Raw genomic sequence first — 22449 nt, forward strand, 5'->3', positions numbered from 1 at the left:
GAATTCAATATCTGAAAGAAATTCAGACATTCATATTATTTTTTCAGTTTAACTTTTCACTGAAATTAATATGCTGAATTTGTAATGAAACATTTTGTGTTAAATTAGAATTTTCACTAGCAGTTTCAGACACTGTATATCCACTGTATATTAGCACTTCAAAATGATGTTGGATGGAGCATAGATAGATTTTCATAATCTTGCCAATCTCAAAAACAAGAACACAGAAACTTTTGCATACATACACACCTTGCTCCTTCTGACCATTTTTATGGCATCCAAGTTGGGGGGAGCTTAAGGTTACTTTTGTGCTCTTCCATTATGGATGGAAAGTCAAACCTGTATTTTTTTGTCCTCTGCTTTTGAAATTATAGGAACCTGCAAATAGGAAATATTAAAGGAATATTCCAGGTTCAATACAAGTTAAGCTAAATTGAAAGCATTTTTTTTTTTTTTTTTTTTTTTTTGGCATAATGTTGATTACCACTGTAAGGGAATACAATTATATTCAGTAAAGAGACCAGTATGAACAATGAAGACCAGGAGTCAAAACTGAAGTTTCAATCAATAGAGAAAGAGTTTACTGAAGACAAAGTTTCTCCACATTTCTAAAGGCAAAGACAGAAACAGAAAATGAGTTGAGGATCTAACCTCAAACTAATTTAGATTACAGAAACAACCATAATTTTAGGCATAGGCAAATGAATTGACATCTCTTACAAGTACAGGGTTCTGATAGGTTAACCATACAGATATATACGGAAACTATCCAAATATGGTGAACTGTTGATCTACGCAGAAGATGCTATTTAGAAACATAACACTGATTAGCTGGAACCACAAAGTCTCAGTTGGTCTGCAAATAAGTTTCAAAGGTAATCATAAATCCGACAGGACTTTTCTTCTTTTAGACCTGAGGCCAGAGGGTGAATGACCATCTCACCCAATCACCTGGCTCCCATCATTCCAAGAATTCCTGTAATCGATTTAGATAAAGACTATAGGAGAGGTTGAGAAATACAAAGAAGGAAAAAATAATACTGCATCTTAAGAGAAAGATGAGACTGTATCTTCTTAATGTTGAATGCCATCGAGACCCAGGCTGAATGTTTTTGTTCTGTTCTAGAACAAACATTGAGAGAACACATAGCTCTCACGTACACACTTTTCAGGCTTGTATATTTCTAGGTGAAAGGGTACAGAAGGTTTATTCTTTACCAAAAATACAATAAAACTCTTGCTTACTTTGATCAATGATCAACTGAACTAATTACAACTCACATATATATCCTCTGGGAGATGGGCTAAATGAGTAATCACTTTTCCTGCATTCCTGATATACTGTAAATCAGACCCTCAGTCACAGGACAAATACATGAATGACCTGTAACATTTTATAATTATAATATATCCTGCATAAACGCACGATTATAAACGCTTTGATTACTTTTTGATTATAACAGTTGTTAGTGAAAGTATTCAACTTATCAATAGGCAGAAGAGACTGGGGCAAACCAGCCCCTTCACCACAAAAACATTATTTCAACTCGTTCGTAGTTTTCTTTTAAAAAAGCAAAAATCTAATTAGGATGGCACTTACAATGGAAGTGAATGGGGCCAATTTTTGTAAGATTTAAAGGCAGAAATGTGAAGCTTATAATTTTATAAATTTTTTATAATTAATTCTGTTAAAAATCATGTATTATTTGAGCTGTAAAACTGTTTAAATTGTCATTTTACAGTCATTTTAGGGTTTGGTAATGCAGTTGTAAAACTGGCTATAACTTTACACAGAAAAGGTTAGTAAGTGATTTTATCACACTAAAATCATGTTAACACACATATTGTTTACGTCTTGTGTCTATACTTTTGAAATAGTATTTTAACGTTTACAGATTGGCACCAATCACTTCCATTGCAAGTGCCTCACTGTAACCTAGATTTTAGTTTTTTTTTAAAGAAAAGGAGGGGGCCTATTTTAAGTGATATTGTAAGTGAAAAGAGGTTGTGAGTTCAGCCCATCCTTATTGACTTTGATAAATAAATGTTTGTGAATAAATTGCACAGTCCTTGATCTCTTAGATGACCTAGTCTAAAGCCTGGAGTGTTTGGAGGAAATTTGTTTCATAAGTAACAAATCAAGATATTTTATAGATTTGAACTATGGGCTCCAGTGAATATTCTAAATGTAAGCACACTTGAAGGCAAAGCAAGATTCATATTTCGCATTAAAATTGAACCTACCTGGCCTAGTCAGTGCCATGGCACAGCAGCTAGTGTATGTGCTTCAGACACATCAGGCCTTGGTGCTCATGTGGGTGCTGCAGGTTTGAGTCTGACCATATCCCAAGCCTATTCCTCCAATCAATCTGTTTAATTAAAGCATAATTACTTGGCCTTTATGTACCAATATGAAGAGCATACACTATACATATACTATGGTTATACTATGTTACAGTTTGTTAATTTACTCCATTTCTGTCTTGTGTTTGCTCTGTTGCAGAAATGCCTGCAATTGGACCTGGAAGCTCCAGTGTGGGTTTGTAAGCAGAGGGTTCTGGTCACTTTGACACAGAGCCTGACCGATGTGCTTAACTATGGCCTCTACCTCCCTGCCTTTAACGGGCGTGCCGGAAAGTTCCTCGATGAGGAGAGATTGCTCAGGGAGTACCCTCTCCCTACTATCACACCCGTACCATACCTAGAGGTACACACAAACAAACCCTTTTGAATCCCACGATGCTTTAAAGTTCTCACTTAATAATTATGTTATTATTAGATCAAGCTGTTAATAGATAATTGTTATTATCATGCACATCACTTATCAATTTATTTTTTTTGCCTTCAGTTCCGTTACAAGAGGCGTGTTTACACTCAGAGCTATGTAGATGACAAGCAACTGGCCAAACTACATACCAAGGTAACGTGTAAGGTTAATATACATTTATACACAAAACTGTTCTAGAAGTTAATATTTGTCTATTGAAGTAATAGTACACCCCAAAATGAAAATGTTGTCATTATTTACTCACCCTCATGTTGTTTCAAACTCATATGACTTTATTTTTTCTGCTGAAAACAAAAGGATATATTTTGAAGAATGTCGCGATTGCTGATTCCATACAATACAGTTAATAGTGACTCACTTCAAGGCTAAAAGAAATACCTAAAACTAAACCAATAATATCCTGTTACTGCCAGGCCAATTTAAAGAAGTTTATGGAGTATGTTCAACAGAGGAGTGTGGAGAAGGTCTGCAGGTTCTTGGAAAAAGGGCTGGACCCCAACTTTCACGATAGTGACAGTGGAGGTGAGAGGTTTTAAATAGGTGAAATAGATTGAGAACTATTTTAATGTATTCTACACAATTTTAATTAAAGTTTGACTTGATTAGCATTTACTTTAATGAAAGGACATTTAGTGCCATCTTCATTTCAAGCTAATCAGCCACAAAATTAGCTAATCATTTATTCGCTGAAACTGATTTGACATTTAGCATGTTTGATTATCACCGCATGCTGTGATCTCTGCTCCATCTCCAGAATCTCCGCTCACTCTCGTGGCCCAGCTGGATTCGTGTGGTGATCTGATCAAGGTGTTGAGGAGTGGAGGGGCCCATCTGGACTTCAGAACCAGAGATGGACTGACAGCACTGCACAAAGCAGCCCAAACCCACAACCATGTAGCACTGACTGTGAGTGATGCACTTTACCTCAGACACAAATAATTCAAAGAGCAGGGGCACAATCTGAACAGTGTGGAATCCAGTTTGGCTCACGAACATTAATTACATTACGAAACATGAATACATAATTTTCAATTGGTTGAATGTGTGTTCCGACTTGATATCTTCAATCTCCAACCTAAAAGGTATTCCATTACTCAATGCTTAGATGACGATGTACAAAGAAACAAAACCCCAACACCCTGTTAGCTTACCAGGTATTATATAGAGCGCAACAGTGCCCGCCCACTTTTTCAGCCTTCTGGGTTCTGGAAGTATTTTTCTAGAGATGTCAAAATTAAACCGTTAACCCATGCAATTAATTATAAAAGTTTAACGTGTTAAATTTTCATAATCACGATTTACGCATTTACCGTTAATACAGCATAAACCAGCATAAACACTAGTTGGAAGGGTGAAACCTTTGCAGTGTGTCCACTGGAGTCATTACACAGACACACACACCACAAATTCACACAGCAGTGATTCAGTGTTAGTAATAAAGTGATGGAGAAAGGAGCTCTTAACGCTATTTGTTGTACAAAACAAGCCTAGATGGAATTTGTGACAGAAATCAAGTATTTTCCAGCTTATTTAAGGCACATTTTAATTACCACAGAAGCCTACCAAGTATTAACTATTACCGAAACGCAGAATGGAGATGTTTACTCTGCAAGTGCTTTTTATGTGGATTTTTTGTCTGCAAGCACTTTTCATGTGGAGTTCAAAGCAGCGGTTGACGCTGCCATTGACGCCCTTACGCGAATCATGAATGGGGCTTCACAATTGATGTAACAAAGCAGATAGCCACAGTCTACCAGCAGATTAATACTGTGGAGGATGAGAGTTGAAGAGATTCAATACCCATTGCAATGAATATGCAACCTATGTTGGGACTAGTTCTTTCAATTAGTAAAACTCCCACTTAGACTTTGGGAAATGTTTAATGTTACTTGAATTAATGCTATTTTAGTGCATTTCTTTCTTAATACTGTGAAAGGCTTTGTTTGGAAAATGTTCATAAAGCATTATATTGTTAGATATTGTTTTGTTTTCTTTCCTGAGAAGAAAATAAATGCATTTAGGACAGGAAAAGGAGTATATTTATAGTAAAATTTCAGCACTTTCAAAATCTGCGATTAACCGTGATTAACTATGACAAATTATGTAATTAATTGCGACTGACAGCACTTTATTTTTCCCATTCATTTTTTGCATAGGCTTTTCATAAAATCCTCCATAAAAGAGTTGTAAGCGATGATCCAAACGAACCAGGTCCGAGTTAATCTCAACATTACAAATTTGCTTTGAGCAAAAAAGTATTTGAAAATCGGACAAAAAGACAAAGGTACAAGACTGTGCACATTCCGTCTTTCACCGGGGCATGAACTTAAATCCCATAAAGCATTGCGAATGATGTAATTAAAAACAAAGTATGGGTATATATAAAACTTATTTTAGGTTGTTGATTATAAGTATAGAAACAATATATTTTAAGTTTATTGCAAAATATTCCGAAATGTACAAATATAAGTAGTTTAAGGGCGATGAGACACCGACAGTGTCATGAGAGTGGGTGGTCGTTACTGGGCTGGTTTCACAGGCTTTGTTGGCTGCGGTTCAAGCAGCTTTGTTGGTGATGCTTTCTCTACTGGATCATGGGTAATGTAGTTGTTCACCAGAATTTCTGCTATCAAACACGATTTGTAAACAATGAAGTTGAAATTACGCAGTCTGATAGCTTCAACGATGCCATATATCATCGATGAACAACCTCAGAGCTCATGTTAGTTCTGTCTTTAAAGGTTTATAAGTTATCTTTGAAAATCAATTAGTCTATGTAAAAATTAATGGGATTTTACTTCCGGAACCGAACTGTTGTATTCTATTGTCACCAGAGATTTCTCCTAGCAAGCAAATTGTGGAGGATAAACGATGCTATGCAATGCAAGCATTTGTTTTACAGATGCACGATAATCAAAGAGAGTATAATTTACCGTATTTGGCACACCTGTCCCAGCAAGTGTTATCTTAGCAAATTTTATTATTGTGACATGTAGGAACTTTGACTCAGTGATGCTTTTTAATTGCTTAAAAGGTCATTTTAATCATAAATGTTGCACATCTTCATGGGTTGCGAGATGTTGATGATTTCACATGAGTTTCCAAGTTGAAAGTCCGATTGAAACAGGAAATTGGGGTGGGACATATCAAAGGGCTCATCCCTTATTATGAATTGATTTGCTACTTGCTACTGCTAGTCTGTTGCAGGTGGTATTGGGAGAGGGACATTTTCATTCTAGAAAGCATTTTATTGGACAAAATGAGTGAGTGCAGTGTGAGTCATCAATGTTTTGGTCCGTGTTCCCAGTAAATTGTAAATAGGTACACTGGTGGCCAAAAGTTTGGAATAATGTTTCGGAAGGAAATTGGTACTTTAAAGTGGCATTCAACTGATCACAAAGTATAGTCTGGACATTACTGATGTAAAAAAAACAGCACCATCACTACTTGAAAAAAGTCATTTTTGATCAAATCTTTACAGGCCCCATTTCCAGCAGCCGTCACTCCAACATTGTATCCTTGAGTAATCATGTTAAATTGTTAATTTGGTACTAGAAAATCACTTGTCATTATATCAAACACAGTTGAAAGCTATTTGGTTCATTAAATGAAGCTTAACATTGTCTTTGTGTTTGTTTTTGAGTTGCCACAGTATGCAATAGACTGGCATGTCTTAAGGTCAATATTAGGTCAAAAATGGCAAAAAAGAAACCGCTTTCTCTAGAAACTTGTCAGTCAATCATTGTTTTTAGGAATGAAGGCTATGCAATGCCTGAAATTGCCAAAAAAAAATGCCACTTTGGTGAATAAAAGTACCAATTTCTTTCCATAAGAGTAAAATCTGTACATTATTCCAAACTTTTGGCCACCAGTGTTTATCTGCTTAAAGTGAGTTTTGTCAACGTTTAAGAGTAGACTTGCATATAGATGGTTTCAAAGCTGAAAGACATGAACTAAAGGCCACAAAACATTTATTTTGATTTCATTAGGTCTTTAAAATTTAGTTTTACATGCCCAGCCACAATGTTTTCCTTTTTCCTTCTGCCACCAAGCAGATAATTATTCTTTTCCCAAAAGTGAAGGGGATGAACAAGTTAGAATGGCTGCTACACTCCTGCCAAAGAAAGAGTCATCCTTACACAAGTCATCACAAGCTGTTGTGGGTCTGTGCACATATGTCCCTCTTATTTTTTTGTTCGTGTCTGCGTTCTCTCCACATCTATAGACATTATTGGATCTCGGGGCCTCTCCAGACTATAAGGACAGTCGTGGGCTCACCCCACTCTATCACAGTGCCATGGTCGGGGGAGATCCATACTGCTGTGAGCTGCTGTTGTATGATCACGCCCAGCTGGGCTACAGTGACGAGAATGGCTGGCAGGAGATCCATCAGGTAACACGTAAATGACCGGTTTCTCTTCTAATGCAGATGCAGATCCTGCACGTTAGGCAAAGAAACATCTGCCCTAATGTTACGTTTCTTCTCAAGCAAGACTAACTATATCCTCATTTATTGTTTGTTACACCTGCAGCAGTGGGTGATCAGAATGTGTGTGTGTTTTTTTGTTTTTTCCATAGGCTTGTCGCCATGGAAACGTGCAGCACCTAGAGCACCTGTTGTTCTATGGAGCGGAGATGAGTGCTCAGAATGCCTCAGGAAACACAGCACTACACCTGTGTGCCCTCTACAATCAGGTATACACCCTTACAAATACACATCATATTCTCAACTTAATCAGCTATGCGGTTTTACATACACAGTTGTCAAACTTTGGATCCCACTGTATAAAATAAAATATAGGTTTTATATATATATATTATTCACACAGATTTTTTTTAAAGCATTTTATGTGGCTAAAATGTCACCCATCCTAATATGTTCCTAATGCCTTTCAGTACACCACAGAATAAACAGAGCAATGAGAACAGAGCTGAAAAAAGTGCAATTATGCTCTTAAACATTAAGTATGTTTGGAATGGCATACTACCTACTGTTTGTGAAGGAAAGTAGAATGCATTATGTATACTGTGTGTAGGATACAAATGTTCTGTATGCATGGAATGCTCAAATGACCTAATACATATGCCAAAATATGCAGTATACAACCAGAGCACACTGTATAATGTATCCAACAATGCAATGCATGTGACTGGACCTTATATTTTTAGTTTTACGAATGAACGAATGTTACAAATGAGTCAGATTGCCAATAGCTACATTCGAACACAAATTTGAATTAAAATGCAAAATAGCTGTTTTGTTTCCCAGGTTATAACAAGACACTTGCTGAATTAAATTCTATGCTATGCTCGCAATGGAATACTAGCATACTGCTTATTGCATACCATGCAGTATAAAATAGTAGTATGTAAAACATACACTCACTTAGCACTTTATTAGGAACACTATGGTCCTAATAAAATGCCCGACGTGGTCTTCTGCTGTTGTAGCCCATCGGCCTCAAGGTTCGATGTGTTGTGCATTCTGAGATGATATTCTGCTCACTACAATTGTACAGAGTGGTCATCTGAGTTACCACAGACTTTCTGTCAGCTCAAACCAGTCTGGCCATTCTCCTTTAGCCTCTCTCATCAACAAGGCGTTTCCATCCGCATAACTGTCGCTCGCTGGATGTTTTTTTGTTTTTGGCACCATTCTGAGTAAACTCTAGAGACTGTTGTGTGTGAAAATCCCAGGAGATCAGCAGTTACAGAAATATTCAAACTAGCCCATCTGGCACCAACAATCATGCCACGCTCCAAATCACTGAGGTCACATTTTTTCCCCATTCTGATGGTTGATGTGAACATTAACTGAATCTCCTGACCCGTATCTTTATGATTTTATGCAGTGCACTCCTGCCACAAGATTGGCTGATTAGATAATCACATAAATAAGTACGTAGGTGTACAGGTGTTCCTATTAAAGTGCTCAGTGAGTGTGTAGCAGTATATAAAAGTATACTGCCTACTTTTTAAAAAATATATATGTTTTGTTGTAACATACAATGTAGTGAGGTCATGCTATTGTTTTTTGTTTTTGTTTTTTTAAGTAGGCAGTATACTTTTATATACTGCTATATATTTTATATACTACTATTTTATACTGCACGGTATGCAATAAGCAGTATGCTTGTATTCCATTTGAGCATAGCAACTATAGCCATTTAACTCAGCTGGGTACCAAATCACATAGAAACACTTTTCAGTTTTCTTTCTTTCACTCACCTGCTTTTTTCCATTGTTCCCTCTCTAATTTCTGCAGGAAGGCTGTGCTAGAGTTCTCCTGTTTCGAGGAGCAAATAAAGAAATCAAGAACTACAACAACCAAACAGCATTTCAGGTACTCATGGCCACATCTCTCAGCTGATGTTTTGATTTAACTGTACAGTTTCCAGTCGAGAGCTCTGATGCTTCAGCTTTTTCAGACAGGGTTCACACGGTCCTGGAAAACCTGAAAATATCAAGGAATTCTAAAATTAAGATTGCCAGGCCTCAAAAAGTCATGGAAATGAGTAAAATTTTTAAAAAGTAATTTTAAAGTAATAGAAATGCATACAGTATAGTGAAAATGGTAACACTTTACAATAACGTTGCATTTGTTAACAACATTAGTTAACATGAACTTACAATGAACAATACTTTTACAGGATTTATTTATCTTGGTTAATGTTAATTTCAACATATAGTAAAAAAATGTCAAGTCAAAAGTTGCATTAGTTAACATTAGTTAATGCACTATGAACTAACACAAACTAACCACAATTATATTTTTATTAACTAAGATAAATAAATGCTGTAAAAAATATATTGTTCATTGTTTGTTTATAACACGAAATGCATTAACTAATATTAATGAATGGAACCATTGTAAAGTGTTAACATGAAAATACATATTTCATGTTTTGCTCTTCTGAAAAATATTTCTTGTGTGGGTGCTTTTGTAGAATAAAACTCACAAGCCACCATGACGACATCAGTAAGTCCATTGAGGGTCTTACTGGAGACATTAATATGTATAATGTTTTATATCTATCAATTCACTTAATATGCAGAATCTTAATAATAAATAAATCTACTAAATACTATTAATTGTTCCATGACATACAAATGGAAATCCATCCAGCAATATCTGTAAAATTATTTATAAAAAAACTAAAATGGTTATGCAGTAATCAAAACAACTGGAAAAGTCAAGCAGGTCCACCACATCATCTTCAAACAACAAAAAGAACCATCTTGAACTATCTCTTAGATTTATTTTAGTTCAACAACAGTTTGATCATATAAATTTGAATGTTTCATATAAAGTTGTGATGGTGTATGTTTGGTGCTAACAGAAAGTGAAATCTTCTTTCTGGTAGGTTGCTATCATCGCAGGGAACTTTGACCTGGCTGAAATCATCAAGATCCATAAAACCTCAGACGTTGGTGAGTTAGTTGGTCATGGTTTAGTCTGAACAGCATGAGGCAGTGTGGTCTTATGTCTACTTAAAGGGATAGTTCACCCAAAAATGAAAATTCTCTCATCATTTACTCACCCCTCATGCATCCCAGATGTTTATGACAATCTTTCTTCTGCAGAACACAAACAAAGATGTGTAGAAGAATATTTCAGCTCTGTTGGTCCTTAAAATGCAAATGAAAGGTGACCAGACCTTTGAACGTCCAAAAAACCCATAAAGGCAGCATAAAAGTTATCCATACGTCTCCAGTGGTTAAATCCATGTCTTCAGAAGAAATATGATAGGTGTGGGTCAGAAACAGATCAATATTTAAGTCCTTTTTTCTTATAAATCTCCACTTTCACTTTAATTTTCACATTCTTTCACATTTTGTAAGTGAATGTGATGATTTATGGAAAAACGTTTATAACACACAGCATGTATGATCTCAATCTCTTGATCTGTTTCACACCCAAAGTAATTGCATTGCTTCAGAAAACATGGATTTAACCACTGGAGTCTTTTGGATTACTTTTATGTGACCTTTATGTGATTTTTGGAGCTTTAAAGTTTTGGTCACCATTCACTTGCATTGTAAGGCCCAACAGAGCTGAGATATTCTTCTAAAAATCTTAGTTTGCGTTCTGTAAAAGAAAGAAAGTCATACACCTCATTTTTGGGTGGACTATCCCTTTAAGGCCTCCACAAAACACAACACTATAGTTAATCTAAGTGGGCTACCAAGATAGCCCTATTCACATAATGTTTTTTTTTTTTTTTTTTGGCCACGAAGTGTATCATTTCGGAAAACCAAGGTTTACTATTTAGTATAGTGAACATTTCAAAGTGTTTTGTTCAGAGTTACAAAATAAATGACAATATATAAGTGTTTAATTTTAGGAAGCAGCCCAAATCTGGTAACTTCATCATAACGTGTCAAAACAATCCATAAGTGGATGATTTCTTTTTATTTCAGACAATCAATCTGAATGTGCAAGATCTAGGTCTGTTCCTACCAGCTATTTAATTCTGAAATAAACTACTGATGTAATCTCTGCAGTACTGTTTATCATACAAGTATATATGAGCTATTCTCTTTATAACTTGCGTCTGTTTCTCTTTGTAAATCTCAGTCATGCTCTGTGTGACGTAATCTGTGAGTCATTTGTTTGTAATCTCTCTGTGTGTCTGTGTGCAGTTTTTCCGTGCTGATATCTCCATCCAGTCTTTGTTTATGATGTATTTGATGATTATTTCACCATTGCAATCCCCCGCTCCACTCCCACTTGGTGTATTTTTGTGTATCCTCTTAGGTTGTGGCTCTGTACACTCGCAGCAATGATTTTAAATGAAACAGTGAATAATCTTTGGATATTTACATCCATAAATCATGCACCACTTAGATTTGCAGCCCTTTTTATACATTACCCCCAAATCACCAATTTCAGCATTACTGTTACTATTGCTCATACAAAAGGATGGAAGGGTTACAAAATTTACTTTTGTAAGCTACTCTTCAATTTGCACGAGCAAGTAACACAAATTTTTTCTTCAGAAAATTCAAAAATCCTACCATCCCTGGAGTCACGAGTTTGAATCCAGGGCATGCTGAGTGACTCCAGCCAGGTCTCCTAAGCAACCAAATTGGCCCCGGTTGCTAGGGAGGGTAGAGTCACATAGGGTAACCTCCTCGTAGTCGCTACAGTATAATGTGGTTCTCGCTCTCGGTGGGTCGCATGGTGAGTTGTGCGTGGATACTGCGGGTAATAGAGTGAAGCCTCCACATGCGCTATGTCTCCGCGGTAACGCGCTAAACAAGCCACGTAATAAGATGCAAGGATTGACTGTCTCAGACGCGGAGGCAACTGTGATTCGTCCTCTGCCACCTGGGTTGAGACGAGTCACTACACCACCATGAGGACTTATGGCACTTTTCCACTGCACGTTACGGTTCAACTCGTCTTGACTCTGCTCGCTTTACTTTTCTGAGCTTGCTTTTCCACTGCAGTTTAGTGCAGCCTCAACGTGGGTGGGATTATAGGCTGATCGTCATAGTTGCGCCGCCCCATCCACTCCTCGGATACTAACGAGAGGAACGTCTGCACCTCGTTATTGACCACGGCGTGCTTTTGTGGCCATTTCTTTTTACAATTCGAAAGTCACATGAACAAATGATACTGCTATCGCTGTTGCTAACTTTAAAACTAGCGGGTTGATGTCCCGTGTCGCAAATCCAGTGATGCTGGTAGTGACGATTCTCTCTGACCAATCAGTGATCTGCAGGGTTTTGATGTCACATTTAGTATCGGCTCGGCTCGCTTGGAACCTCGACCGAGGTGGTACTAAAAAAAGTACCAGGTACCAGGTACCAGGTAAAATCCACAGTGGAAAACCCCCAAAAAGCGAGCACAGTCGAGTCGAGCTGTACCGTGCAGTGGAAAAGCCCCATTAGAGCTCATTGGGAATTGGGCATTCCAAATTGAAAAAAAAAAGAGAAAATGCAAAAATCTAGTTGGACATGAATACATAACCTTAAAGTAATAGTTCACCCAAAAATGAAAATTCTCTCATCATTTACTCACCCTCATGCCATTCCAGATGTGTATGACTTACTTCCTTCTGCTGAATACAAATTAAGATTTTTTGAAGAATATCTCAGCTCTGTAGGTCCATACAATGCAAGTGAATGGTGGCCAGAAATTTGTATCTCCAAAATCACATAAAGGAAACATAAAAGTAATCCATAAGACTCTAGTGGTTAAACCCATGTCTTCAGAAGTAATATGATAGGTGTGGGTGAGAATCAGATCAATATTTAAGTCCTTTTTACTATAAATCTCCACTTTCACATTCTTCATCTTTTGTTTTTGGTGAGTTGGATTCTCAGTGCATACCACCACCTGTTGGACAGGGAGGAGAATTTATAGTTAAAAGGGACTTAAATATTGATCTGGTTCTCACCCACACCTATCATTTTTAGGATAAAATATCCCTTTAAATAACATCTAAATGCCACAGGCAATTCTGACACTACTTTTCACAGATGAGGTGCTAGGCTTTTGAGTTATGAGTGATTCCACTTTCTATCAACTTGATGCAAGTTAATCTATTCTGCAGTCTCTTTTCTTATATGATAGTCTTGGTCATATCCATGCCAACCTCCTGGAGAGTGCTCTTGATCCATTCAACAGGTGAAAATGGGATAGCATTCTTTGAAAATCCATTGCTGTGGTCATTCTTGTATACCAGGTCATTTTAAATTGCAAAATTCATCGATGAGTTTAAAGTAAATAAGAATCCTTAATGGATAGTTCACCCAAAGATAAAAATGGTGTCATTATTTACTCACCATAATGTGTTTAGAATCTTAATGACTTAATTTTTTTTTGGAACACAAATGGGGATTAAGTAAAATGTTAGCTGAGGCACCATTCGGTTTCATTGTATGTGATAAAAAAAAAAAAAAAAGCAATGAAAGTGAATGGTGACTGAGGCTAACATATTTTTGTCTGTGGAATACAAAAAGGAGATGTTAGGCAGAAAGAAAGCCATATGGGTTTAGAACAACTTGAGGGTGAGTAATTGACACTGCATTTTACTTTCTGGGTGAACTATCCCTTTAAGGATGTACAACATGACATGCTTTAAGTCCCTTGTCTGATTTAAAATGCAAATAGATAGACAGAAAATGACTGTAATTTCCAAATGGTCATCGGTTTATGGATGTAAACGTATTCAAATTAAAGATAAAAATGCACTGTAATTATTGTAATGTGCAGCAGTAGGAGCCAAACAACATATTTTACAGTCCAAGTTCTTTTTGGGCTTCAATGTGCATTCATTTCTTTTTCCATAATTAGTGTGTTTGTATGTGGTGTAAATTCTTTCTTATCTGCATGTCTCTACAAATTTACATGGTTTTATACTCTATTATACTGTAAGCATGGAAATGACTCAGATAAACTATATAGACATAGGTAGGCTTTATATGTGTTTGTTAATATATGAATAAGTATTTATGTGTGTGTAACTGTGTTCCTGTAACAGTGCCTTTCAGGGAGACCCCCTCATACTCGTCTCGGCGGCGTGCGGTCTGTGCATCCCCTCGTCGCTCTCTGATGCGATCGGCCAGTGATAACGCTCTGGATGAGAGTTTGCCAGCACCCTCTCCTGCCCCTTCCCTTCGCAGCCTGCCCCCCCTCGAGTCCGACGACAACACACCCACCCAGCGCAGCCCCCAGTCTGCTCACACACACACACGGAGTCTCAGGAGACACACCCGCGGTCATCTCAGGTATGGAGTTGTCTGCGATTTGAGGGATAGTTCACCAAAAATGAACATTTTGTCATCATACACTCACCCTCATGTTGTTCCAAACAAATATGACTATCTTTCTTCCATGGAACACAAAAGGAGATGTTAGGAAAAATTTTAATCTCAGTCACTATTTTGTAGTGACTTGAATTTGGAGTAAAAAAAGACAGAATTTTAATTTTTTGGTGAACAAAACCATTAAGGTAAATCACAATGAGTTTGATTACCTGACACAGAAGTTTCATATTGGCCTGAAATATGGTGGTTTTCTGCATTCTGAAGCCCTGGCAGTCCTGTTCAAAGAGAGCCCAGTCCTCCTGCTGTGTCACGGGGGCCAAAGCGACGGCTGTACAGTGCGGTGCCCGGCCGAACCTTCATCGCCATCAGCTCTCACACGCCACAAGGCGAGGGTGAGATCACGCTGAACCGCGGAGAGAGGGTCAAAGGTCAGTCAGTCAACCTCTTAACCAGTGTGATGAGCATCTTTCTGTAAGGAAGATCAAATTGTTGTTTTTTAAATTATAATAAGGGCTGTCAATCGCTTAAAACTGTTAATCAAATTAATTACATGATATGCCGATTAATTAATCAAATTAATTGCAATTATAGCATATCTCAATATTTGCTCAAAAAAGTCCACCAAACTAAAGTTAATTCAATATATAACAATCTTAATAATTTTAGTATAATAAATATAATAATTCAGATAATTAAAAGACATTACATTATTGTGGCAGACAAGTAAAGCATGGATTAGACCTAGGGCGTAGATTTGGCTTGAACATTTGGGGGGGGGGGGGGTTTGCAGCGTGAAGCATTTACCCATGTTCCATGTTTCCTTTACTGTGCTCTTTACTGTATTCCTGAAGGTGTTTGTACAATTTCTGCTTGTTCAATAATAACAAAAGTCATGAATGGTAAAAAAAAATAAATTCACGGTTTTGTTTTCTCCAGTTAGCTCACAAGCTAATCGGTTAGCCTATTAGGTTAGCATACTGCAAGCTTCTTCTGTGTTGAATGTGGCATCCAACTGTTCCAAGACTTCAGGATTTCGCTGGTTATTTGGAGGGGGCATAACTTGTAGTGGGCGTGTCTTGTAATAGTCTTGCAGGACGCAGACGAGTAAGTGATTGTCTGAAAAGTCCTCACTAAAATGTGTTAAAACTGTGAAGGGTATGGTAAGGGACCATCTGAAAACTTCAGCCAGCAACAGTGTCCCGTATTTTATAACTTCAAAAGTGGCAACCCTATCCGTCTCAGTGTGGCTGTGTTGCTTTACACTAGTTTTCAGCATCTCTAGACATAAACGGCACAATTTTAGTACACAGTGTTAAGTTAAAGTCGGCATGAAACGAAGTTGTGACGACTTCCGTATTGTGATGTATTTCAGAGTGAAACAGCTTATCTAACAAGAAAAAAATGTAGGGCGAGAATTTGAGTTTATCCACTGGTTGTTGATTGGATTGTGAAAATATGGGAGTTGCATAGCAGAACGCAGGCAGATCTGAATGCGAGTTTGCAGTGGATACACACACCCCTACCGCTGTAGTGCTTGTGTCAGAGCCCCGGTTATCGTGAAATTGAGCAGCGATAACCACATTTTAATGTTTTGATCACAATACACAAAACATAAAGGAAAAAAACACGTAGTCATGCTGTGCATCCCAAGATAACTGCATTCGAAAATATAAATAAACTCCAGAGGCATCCGAAGCGTTGTAATCATTAGTGATCACCTCAGCAATTCAGGCGTGTAATGTTTCGAACACAACCGCGAATTCGCCGTTATTCCTCCTCATTCGAAATGTAAATTCAAGCCAGCTGTCCTGTAACCAAGGAAGTTTGGGTTAAGGAACGATAATTTTGAAGGAAAACAGACGAAAATACACCTTGCCATCTTCACCAATGTGATTGACGCATCGTACAACTCTACGCAAGGTTGTGGTATTTATTAGAAAGGGGCAGGATTTAAGTGGACTTAATGATTGGAGAAGTCCTGCATACGTCACCAGAGAGAAGTCTGTCATTTCACCGGAAGATCGAGTTATTACATTTTGATTAAAGATTACGGGGTCGAAAAAATAAAAAAATGCAAATAAAACATATGCATGGATGAATCGTTAACAATAAGATCAATAACATGCAAAAGTCATGCCGACCTTAAATGTAGTTTGAAACTTTAAAAAATGTGTCTGGTGAACCCTGCAGTCCGCTCTGTCCAGCTGTCTTTGATCAGCTATTGGTTTGTTGCCTGTACATTTGGAGCTATGTGTACTGCCCTCTGTTGACTGAGACTTGCAAAAACATGGAGGTGGCACTTCAAGCTTGATTTTTCTTTCGAGCTTGATTATTTGAAGTAAAATTACTTATTACAGTGGCGTGATTAATTGCGTTAATTGTTTTAACGTTATTTTTTAGATACACTAATTACTCGCACTGAATTAACGTGATAAAAAGGCAGCCTTAATTATAATAATATGTTGGGGTTAACATCAGGAGTGAAACTTCATGCTGTAATTTTCCAAATGTGGCATTAAATTGTTCAAATGTGTCTGCATTAGTGCTGAGCATAGGTGAGGGAGGATTCTGGGAAGGTTCAGTTAAAGGACGAACTGGCTGGTTTCCTGCTCACTGTGTAGAGGAGGTCCAGATGAGGCAGTATGACCCACGACTCGGTCAGTGTACGCTATACACACACCACGTAGACACACACACACACACACACACACACACACACACACACTCATACAGGCACAATCATACTCTGTAATATTCATGTTTCATTGGCATCTGTTTCTCAGAGACAAGAGAGGATCGCACTAAGAGACTTTTCAGGCATTACACTGTCGGCTCCTATGACAACTATACCTCTTACAGGTATACACTCCCTATCCTGTCTTACCTCCATCATATAATTTTTTGTAGTATGTGTACAGTATGCAAGATTAGTAGGTACTTTCCACAAATAGCTTACAAAACAGAGTCTGAAACTCTGATTATTTTGATTTCCATGCACAGGAGGTCAAATTACAGTCACAGTTTTAAAATGTATGAACATAATGAAAAGTAATAAAGAATTTTTAGGAAACAAATTTAGCTAGAAGGTAACCTTAACTGTAGATGTTAATGAAGGTAACTGTAACAAAGTATTATCCAGATGCAATTTGAAGACTAATAGAATTTTATGTCTAAATACTGCTGCACTAACTACAAACTAAAAAGTATGCAGTCATGGGAGAAATTCTGGCAATGCAGAACATGTGACTATGCAATGCAGTGACTATTGATTTCTGTAAATTCGCAGTGATTATGTTATAGAAGAAAAAAGTGCAACTTTGCAGAAAAGAGACAGCGAAGGATTTGGCTTTGTGCTTCGGGGAGCTAAAGGTACACACACACATTTTTGCAGGTGCACAGAGGGAAATTCCAATACACACACATGCAATCATTTCATGCTCTTTCTTATCAGCTGAGACACCCATAGAAGAGTTCACACCTACTCCTGCATTTCCTGCTTTGCAATACCTGGAGTCAGTGGATCTGGAGGGAGTGGCATGGAGGGCAGGATTAAGGACAGGAGATTTCCTCATAGAGGTAAACAATTTTTGACTTATTCTGTGAAAGCTGAATTCAATCATTTTTTTTTGTGTGGATTTTCTACCCTTTTCTCCCCAATTTTGGCATGCCCAATTCCCAATGCACTCTAAGTCCTCGTGGTGGCATAGTGACTCGCCTCAATCTGGGTGGCGGAGGACGAATCTCAGTTGCCTCCGCATCTGAGACAGTCAGTCCGCGCATCTTATCACGTGGCTTGTTGAGCACGTTACCGCGGAGACCTAGTGCGTGTGGAGGCTCATTCTCTGCGGTATCCACGCACAACTCACCACGCGCCCCACCGAGAGCAAGAACCACATTATAGTGACCACGAGGAGTTTAACCCAACATGACTCTACCCACCCTAGCAACTGGGCCAATTGGTTGCTTAGGAAGCCTGACTGGAGTCACTCAGGACGCCCTGGATTCGAACTTGCGACTCCAGGTGTGGTAGTCAGCGTCTTTACATGCTAAGCTACCCAGACCCCTGAATTCAGTCAATAAAAGGGCTATATTGACCCTACAAAATAGCTTTGGAGTTTTGTGCACTAAGGTATAAAGAAATACTGCTTACATTTAACCTACACTCACCCCTGTTAACACAAACACCAACCATACAAAAAAGTATTATGGCCGTAACATGATATCAGATTGTAATACCATGGTACTTTGGGTTCCATTATGGTATTGAGTTATTCATATACTGTACCATGGTATTTAATATTCTGGGTTCAGTTCATGTTTAGCTCAACAGCATTTGTGGCGTAATACTGATAGAACAAAAAAAAAAAAAAAAAAAAAAAAAAAAAACAAACTAAACATTTTTACTCATCCCTCCTTTTCTTTAAAAAAAGCTGAAATCTTCAGTAGTTTACAGTGAGGCACTTACATTGGAAGTGTATGGGGCCAATTTGTGAACATTAAAATACTCACTGTTTCAAAAGTATAGCCACAAGATGTAAACAATATGCCTGTTAACTTGATTTTAGTCACTAACCTTTTCTGTGTAAAGCTCAAATAATACACGAAGAATGAATGTAAGTGTTTTTATAAAAGTACTGTATAAGCGTCACATTTCTGCCTTAAAACCCTCCAAAAATTGTCCCTATTTACCATTGTAAGTGCCTCACAGTAACCTCAATTTTATTTTATTTTCAGAAAACGAGGGACGAGACTAAATTACTTTTTGTGGTAAATCAACATTGAGCCATAAATGCAGTCAGCTGAGCTTAACTTGTATTGAACCCGAAATATTCCTTTTAATTATACCATAAAGTGGGATGAATTCTTGTAAATTGGACCACTTCTTGACTGTAGAAAATACCATAATATTACCTTCATGGTGCTTTTAAAAACATGGTATTACCATAGTTTTTCCATGGTCAATTTCTATGCTAATTCTTTTTTGTAAGGGGGTTGAAAGAGTTTAGAATGCTGTCAACAATTAAACATTTCAATACACACAATAAAAGCAGCGACAAGAAAAAGAATCAGATAAAATAATTATAGAAATACAAATAAAAAGGTGCCAGTAATAGTAATCAAAAATAATATTACAAAATATAATAAAATAAATATAAACATTCAACAAGACATTAATAAACAGATTATTCTGTCCCTCTCTCTTTCTCTCTCTCTCTCAGGTAAATGGGGTGAGTGTTGTAAAGGTGGGACACAGGCAGGTGGTGTCTCTGATTCGGCAGGGTGGGAGTCGGCTCGTAATGAAGGTGGTGTCCGTCACGCGTAAACCTGACACGGGAGATGTCGTCCGCAAGAAAGGTTCTTATCCGAAACTTGTTTCATGCAAACACATGCATTGGTCACCATTGTTTTGTATGATTGGACTTAGCGAATATATGAGATTACTACAAAACGCTGTTATATAATATTTAATTTCCTGTCCTTTTTAAACATTTAATTAGCCCCCCCACCTCCCAAGAGGGACCCAAGCACCAGCCTGACCCTACGTTCCAAAAGCATGACCGCAGAACTGGAGGAGCTAGGTAAGACCAATGCTGACAGATGCTCACACGTGCAAATTTGGATGATACACACACCTTGTGCTTCACTATCATTATCACTGAGGGTATGGCACAAATCCCTATTTCCAGGAACACTGGTGGAAAAATGCTTTTACTGTTGTTGTTTTTGATGATATCTCTGCTGGAAAGACCGACTTTGACCAACATGAATTGCCAAGCTTTTCTAAGCTGGTCCTGTTTTCTCTTAGTTAATTAAGTGCATTTGCAAAGCTGGTTAGTAATGGTTTGAAATGTAGTATAGTATGTTTTTATCGGTTTAAAATTGTATGAAATGCACACATTCTATTAAATCTGTGAGATAAATCAGGAACAATCAGGAACTATAGATTTGTCCTTCTTGTCCACAAGCGTCAAGGAGAAGGAGGGGAGGTAAGACATGACATCATCGTGAGACTGGTTCTATATGCTGATTGGCATGTAATGTCATGAATAGATTTACTGTATCTAACTTTGTTTTTTTAGCTTGTGTCGTTGCCTGTGACTGTGAATAATTGTAGAGTGTAAGTGTGTGTTTGTTTTCTTTTGGAAATCGTATGCCCTATTTGCACACCTATACCTATTGTGAATTGTTAAATTAGATAAGCTGTTTTGTATGTGTCTAGTGATGTATATGTGATTGTATATTTGTTATTTCTTTTCCTTTAAACTGTGTGTATATATACACATGGGATCTAGGGAAGATCTGTGTTTTTATTTGCTGGTGCACTTGATATTTGTGCTTGGTCTTCTGTGATTTATTGGAATACTGGTAGGAATGTGTTTTTAAGTGTTTCTCTGTGTGTGTGCGCATACGTATGTGTCTATCCCTCACAGAGAAGTTGGATGAGTTGTTGAGTTCACCAAAAGAACCTGTTGTAGTGATGAGGCCACGCCCCCCAGATGACCCGAGAGCAGCCACTGTGAAGCAAAGACCAACGAGTCGCCGCATCACACAGGCTGAGATCAGTGTGAGTCTGATGCACATAAACATACACCAAGTTCACTATGCTTTAAATGGGTAGTTAAAGGGGGTTCTTTATTTGATGGAATGCAAAAAGAGATGTTAGGTGGAATGGCAGCCACAGTCACCATCCACTTTAATAATTTGGACAAAAGATGCAGTGGAAGTGAATGGTAACTGAGACAAAAATTCCACCTAACATCTCTTGATGGTGTTCCACGGAAGAAACAAAGTCATACGAGTTTAGAACAACATCAGGGCGAGTAATTAATGCCCTCTTGGCTTTTGCAAAAATAGTCTTCTAAAGCAAAATTAAGGAATAATTAGGAGCACAAGACAGTTATTGCCATACAAAGCAAGAACATTATGACATAATATGCACTGTATGAGACAGATGGTGCACATCACCATTGTAGTACAGCAGCCAAAGTGTGTCACTAAAGATACATTCGTCAGCCAGTTTGGCTGCTGATCGGTTTCTGTTTATAATCCATATAGTCTTGGGATAAATAAGGAATTTGAATCTGAACTAAATCTATTCTCTGTTTACCTGGGTGGCATGGATCTTGCAGCATGGCATGAAATTTGATAAGACTGCATTTTCTGTTTATTTCTTAGATAGCTGATTAATCAGAAACTGTGATTTGTTTTTGTTCTGATAATAACTGAATTGTGGCTGAATTTTGACCATTGTTTATATTGTGTGTATATATATATATATATATATATATATATATATATATATATATATATATATATATATATATATATATATACATATATATGTGTGTGTGTGTGTGTGTATGTGTGTGTGTGTGTGTGTGTGTGTGTGTGTGTCTGTTTAGTCTTTGTTAGAGAGGCAGGGTTTGCCAGTAAGTGCTGGAGTGTCTTTAGCTGTGGACAAAAGTCACATGCAGCTTCCTCGGGGAATGTCAAGAACAAAGTCATTTGGTAAGTCCATGCATATACATACACAAATATAAGCAATTTTACATGTATCTCACAATCTCTCCCTATTCATGAATGCATAACAGTGTTACACCAATATATAAAGAGCCATTCAAATAAACTGATCAGCTTGGATCAGAATATCAGTGTTCCCACAGTCATGGAAAACCTTAAAAATTTTAAACTGTGTTGTTTTTTTTCAGCCCTGGCAAAGCCATGAAAATCAATAAAATCTTTGTTGATAGTGAATACACATTTTTATAGGTTTTCTCTGTTCATGAGCTAAATTAATCTTATGTTAAGTAAAAAAAATAAAAAATTAAATAAATTGCAAGCCATAAGGATGTCCAGTTTGTCAGTGAATTGTTGTTTTAAGG

The 22449-nt window shown here is 37.4% G+C and overlaps 1 protein-coding gene across 1 annotated transcript in view; it reads left to right on the plus strand.

Moving 5' to 3' along the window:
- Positions 1–22449, plus strand: part of LOC127435120 (SH3 and multiple ankyrin repeat domains protein 3-like) — a 46544-nt gene that overhangs the window by 11706 nt on the left and 12389 nt on the right. The window contains 19 exon segments of the mRNA XM_051688327.1: positions 2504–2707; positions 2849–2920; positions 3202–3310; positions 3543–3694; positions 7014–7181; positions 7367–7483; positions 9054–9131; positions 10153–10219; positions 14281–14527; positions 14831–14994; positions 17110–17223; positions 17350–17425; positions 17853–17935; positions 18018–18142; positions 19786–19921; positions 20065–20145; positions 20533–20553; positions 20998–21131; positions 21970–22075. Coding sequence (XP_051544287.1) covers positions 2504–2707; positions 2849–2920; positions 3202–3310; positions 3543–3694; positions 7014–7181; positions 7367–7483; positions 9054–9131; positions 10153–10219; positions 14281–14527; positions 14831–14994; positions 17110–17223; positions 17350–17425; positions 17853–17935; positions 18018–18142; positions 19786–19921; positions 20065–20145; positions 20533–20553; positions 20998–21131; positions 21970–22075 — 2254 coding nt within the window.

This window comes from Myxocyprinus asiaticus, chromosome 45 (assembly GCF_019703515.2).
Source record: "Myxocyprinus asiaticus isolate MX2 ecotype Aquarium Trade chromosome 45, UBuf_Myxa_2, whole genome shotgun sequence".
In the NCBI taxonomy this organism is placed as follows: domain Eukaryota; kingdom Metazoa; phylum Chordata; class Actinopteri; order Cypriniformes; family Catostomidae; genus Myxocyprinus; species Myxocyprinus asiaticus.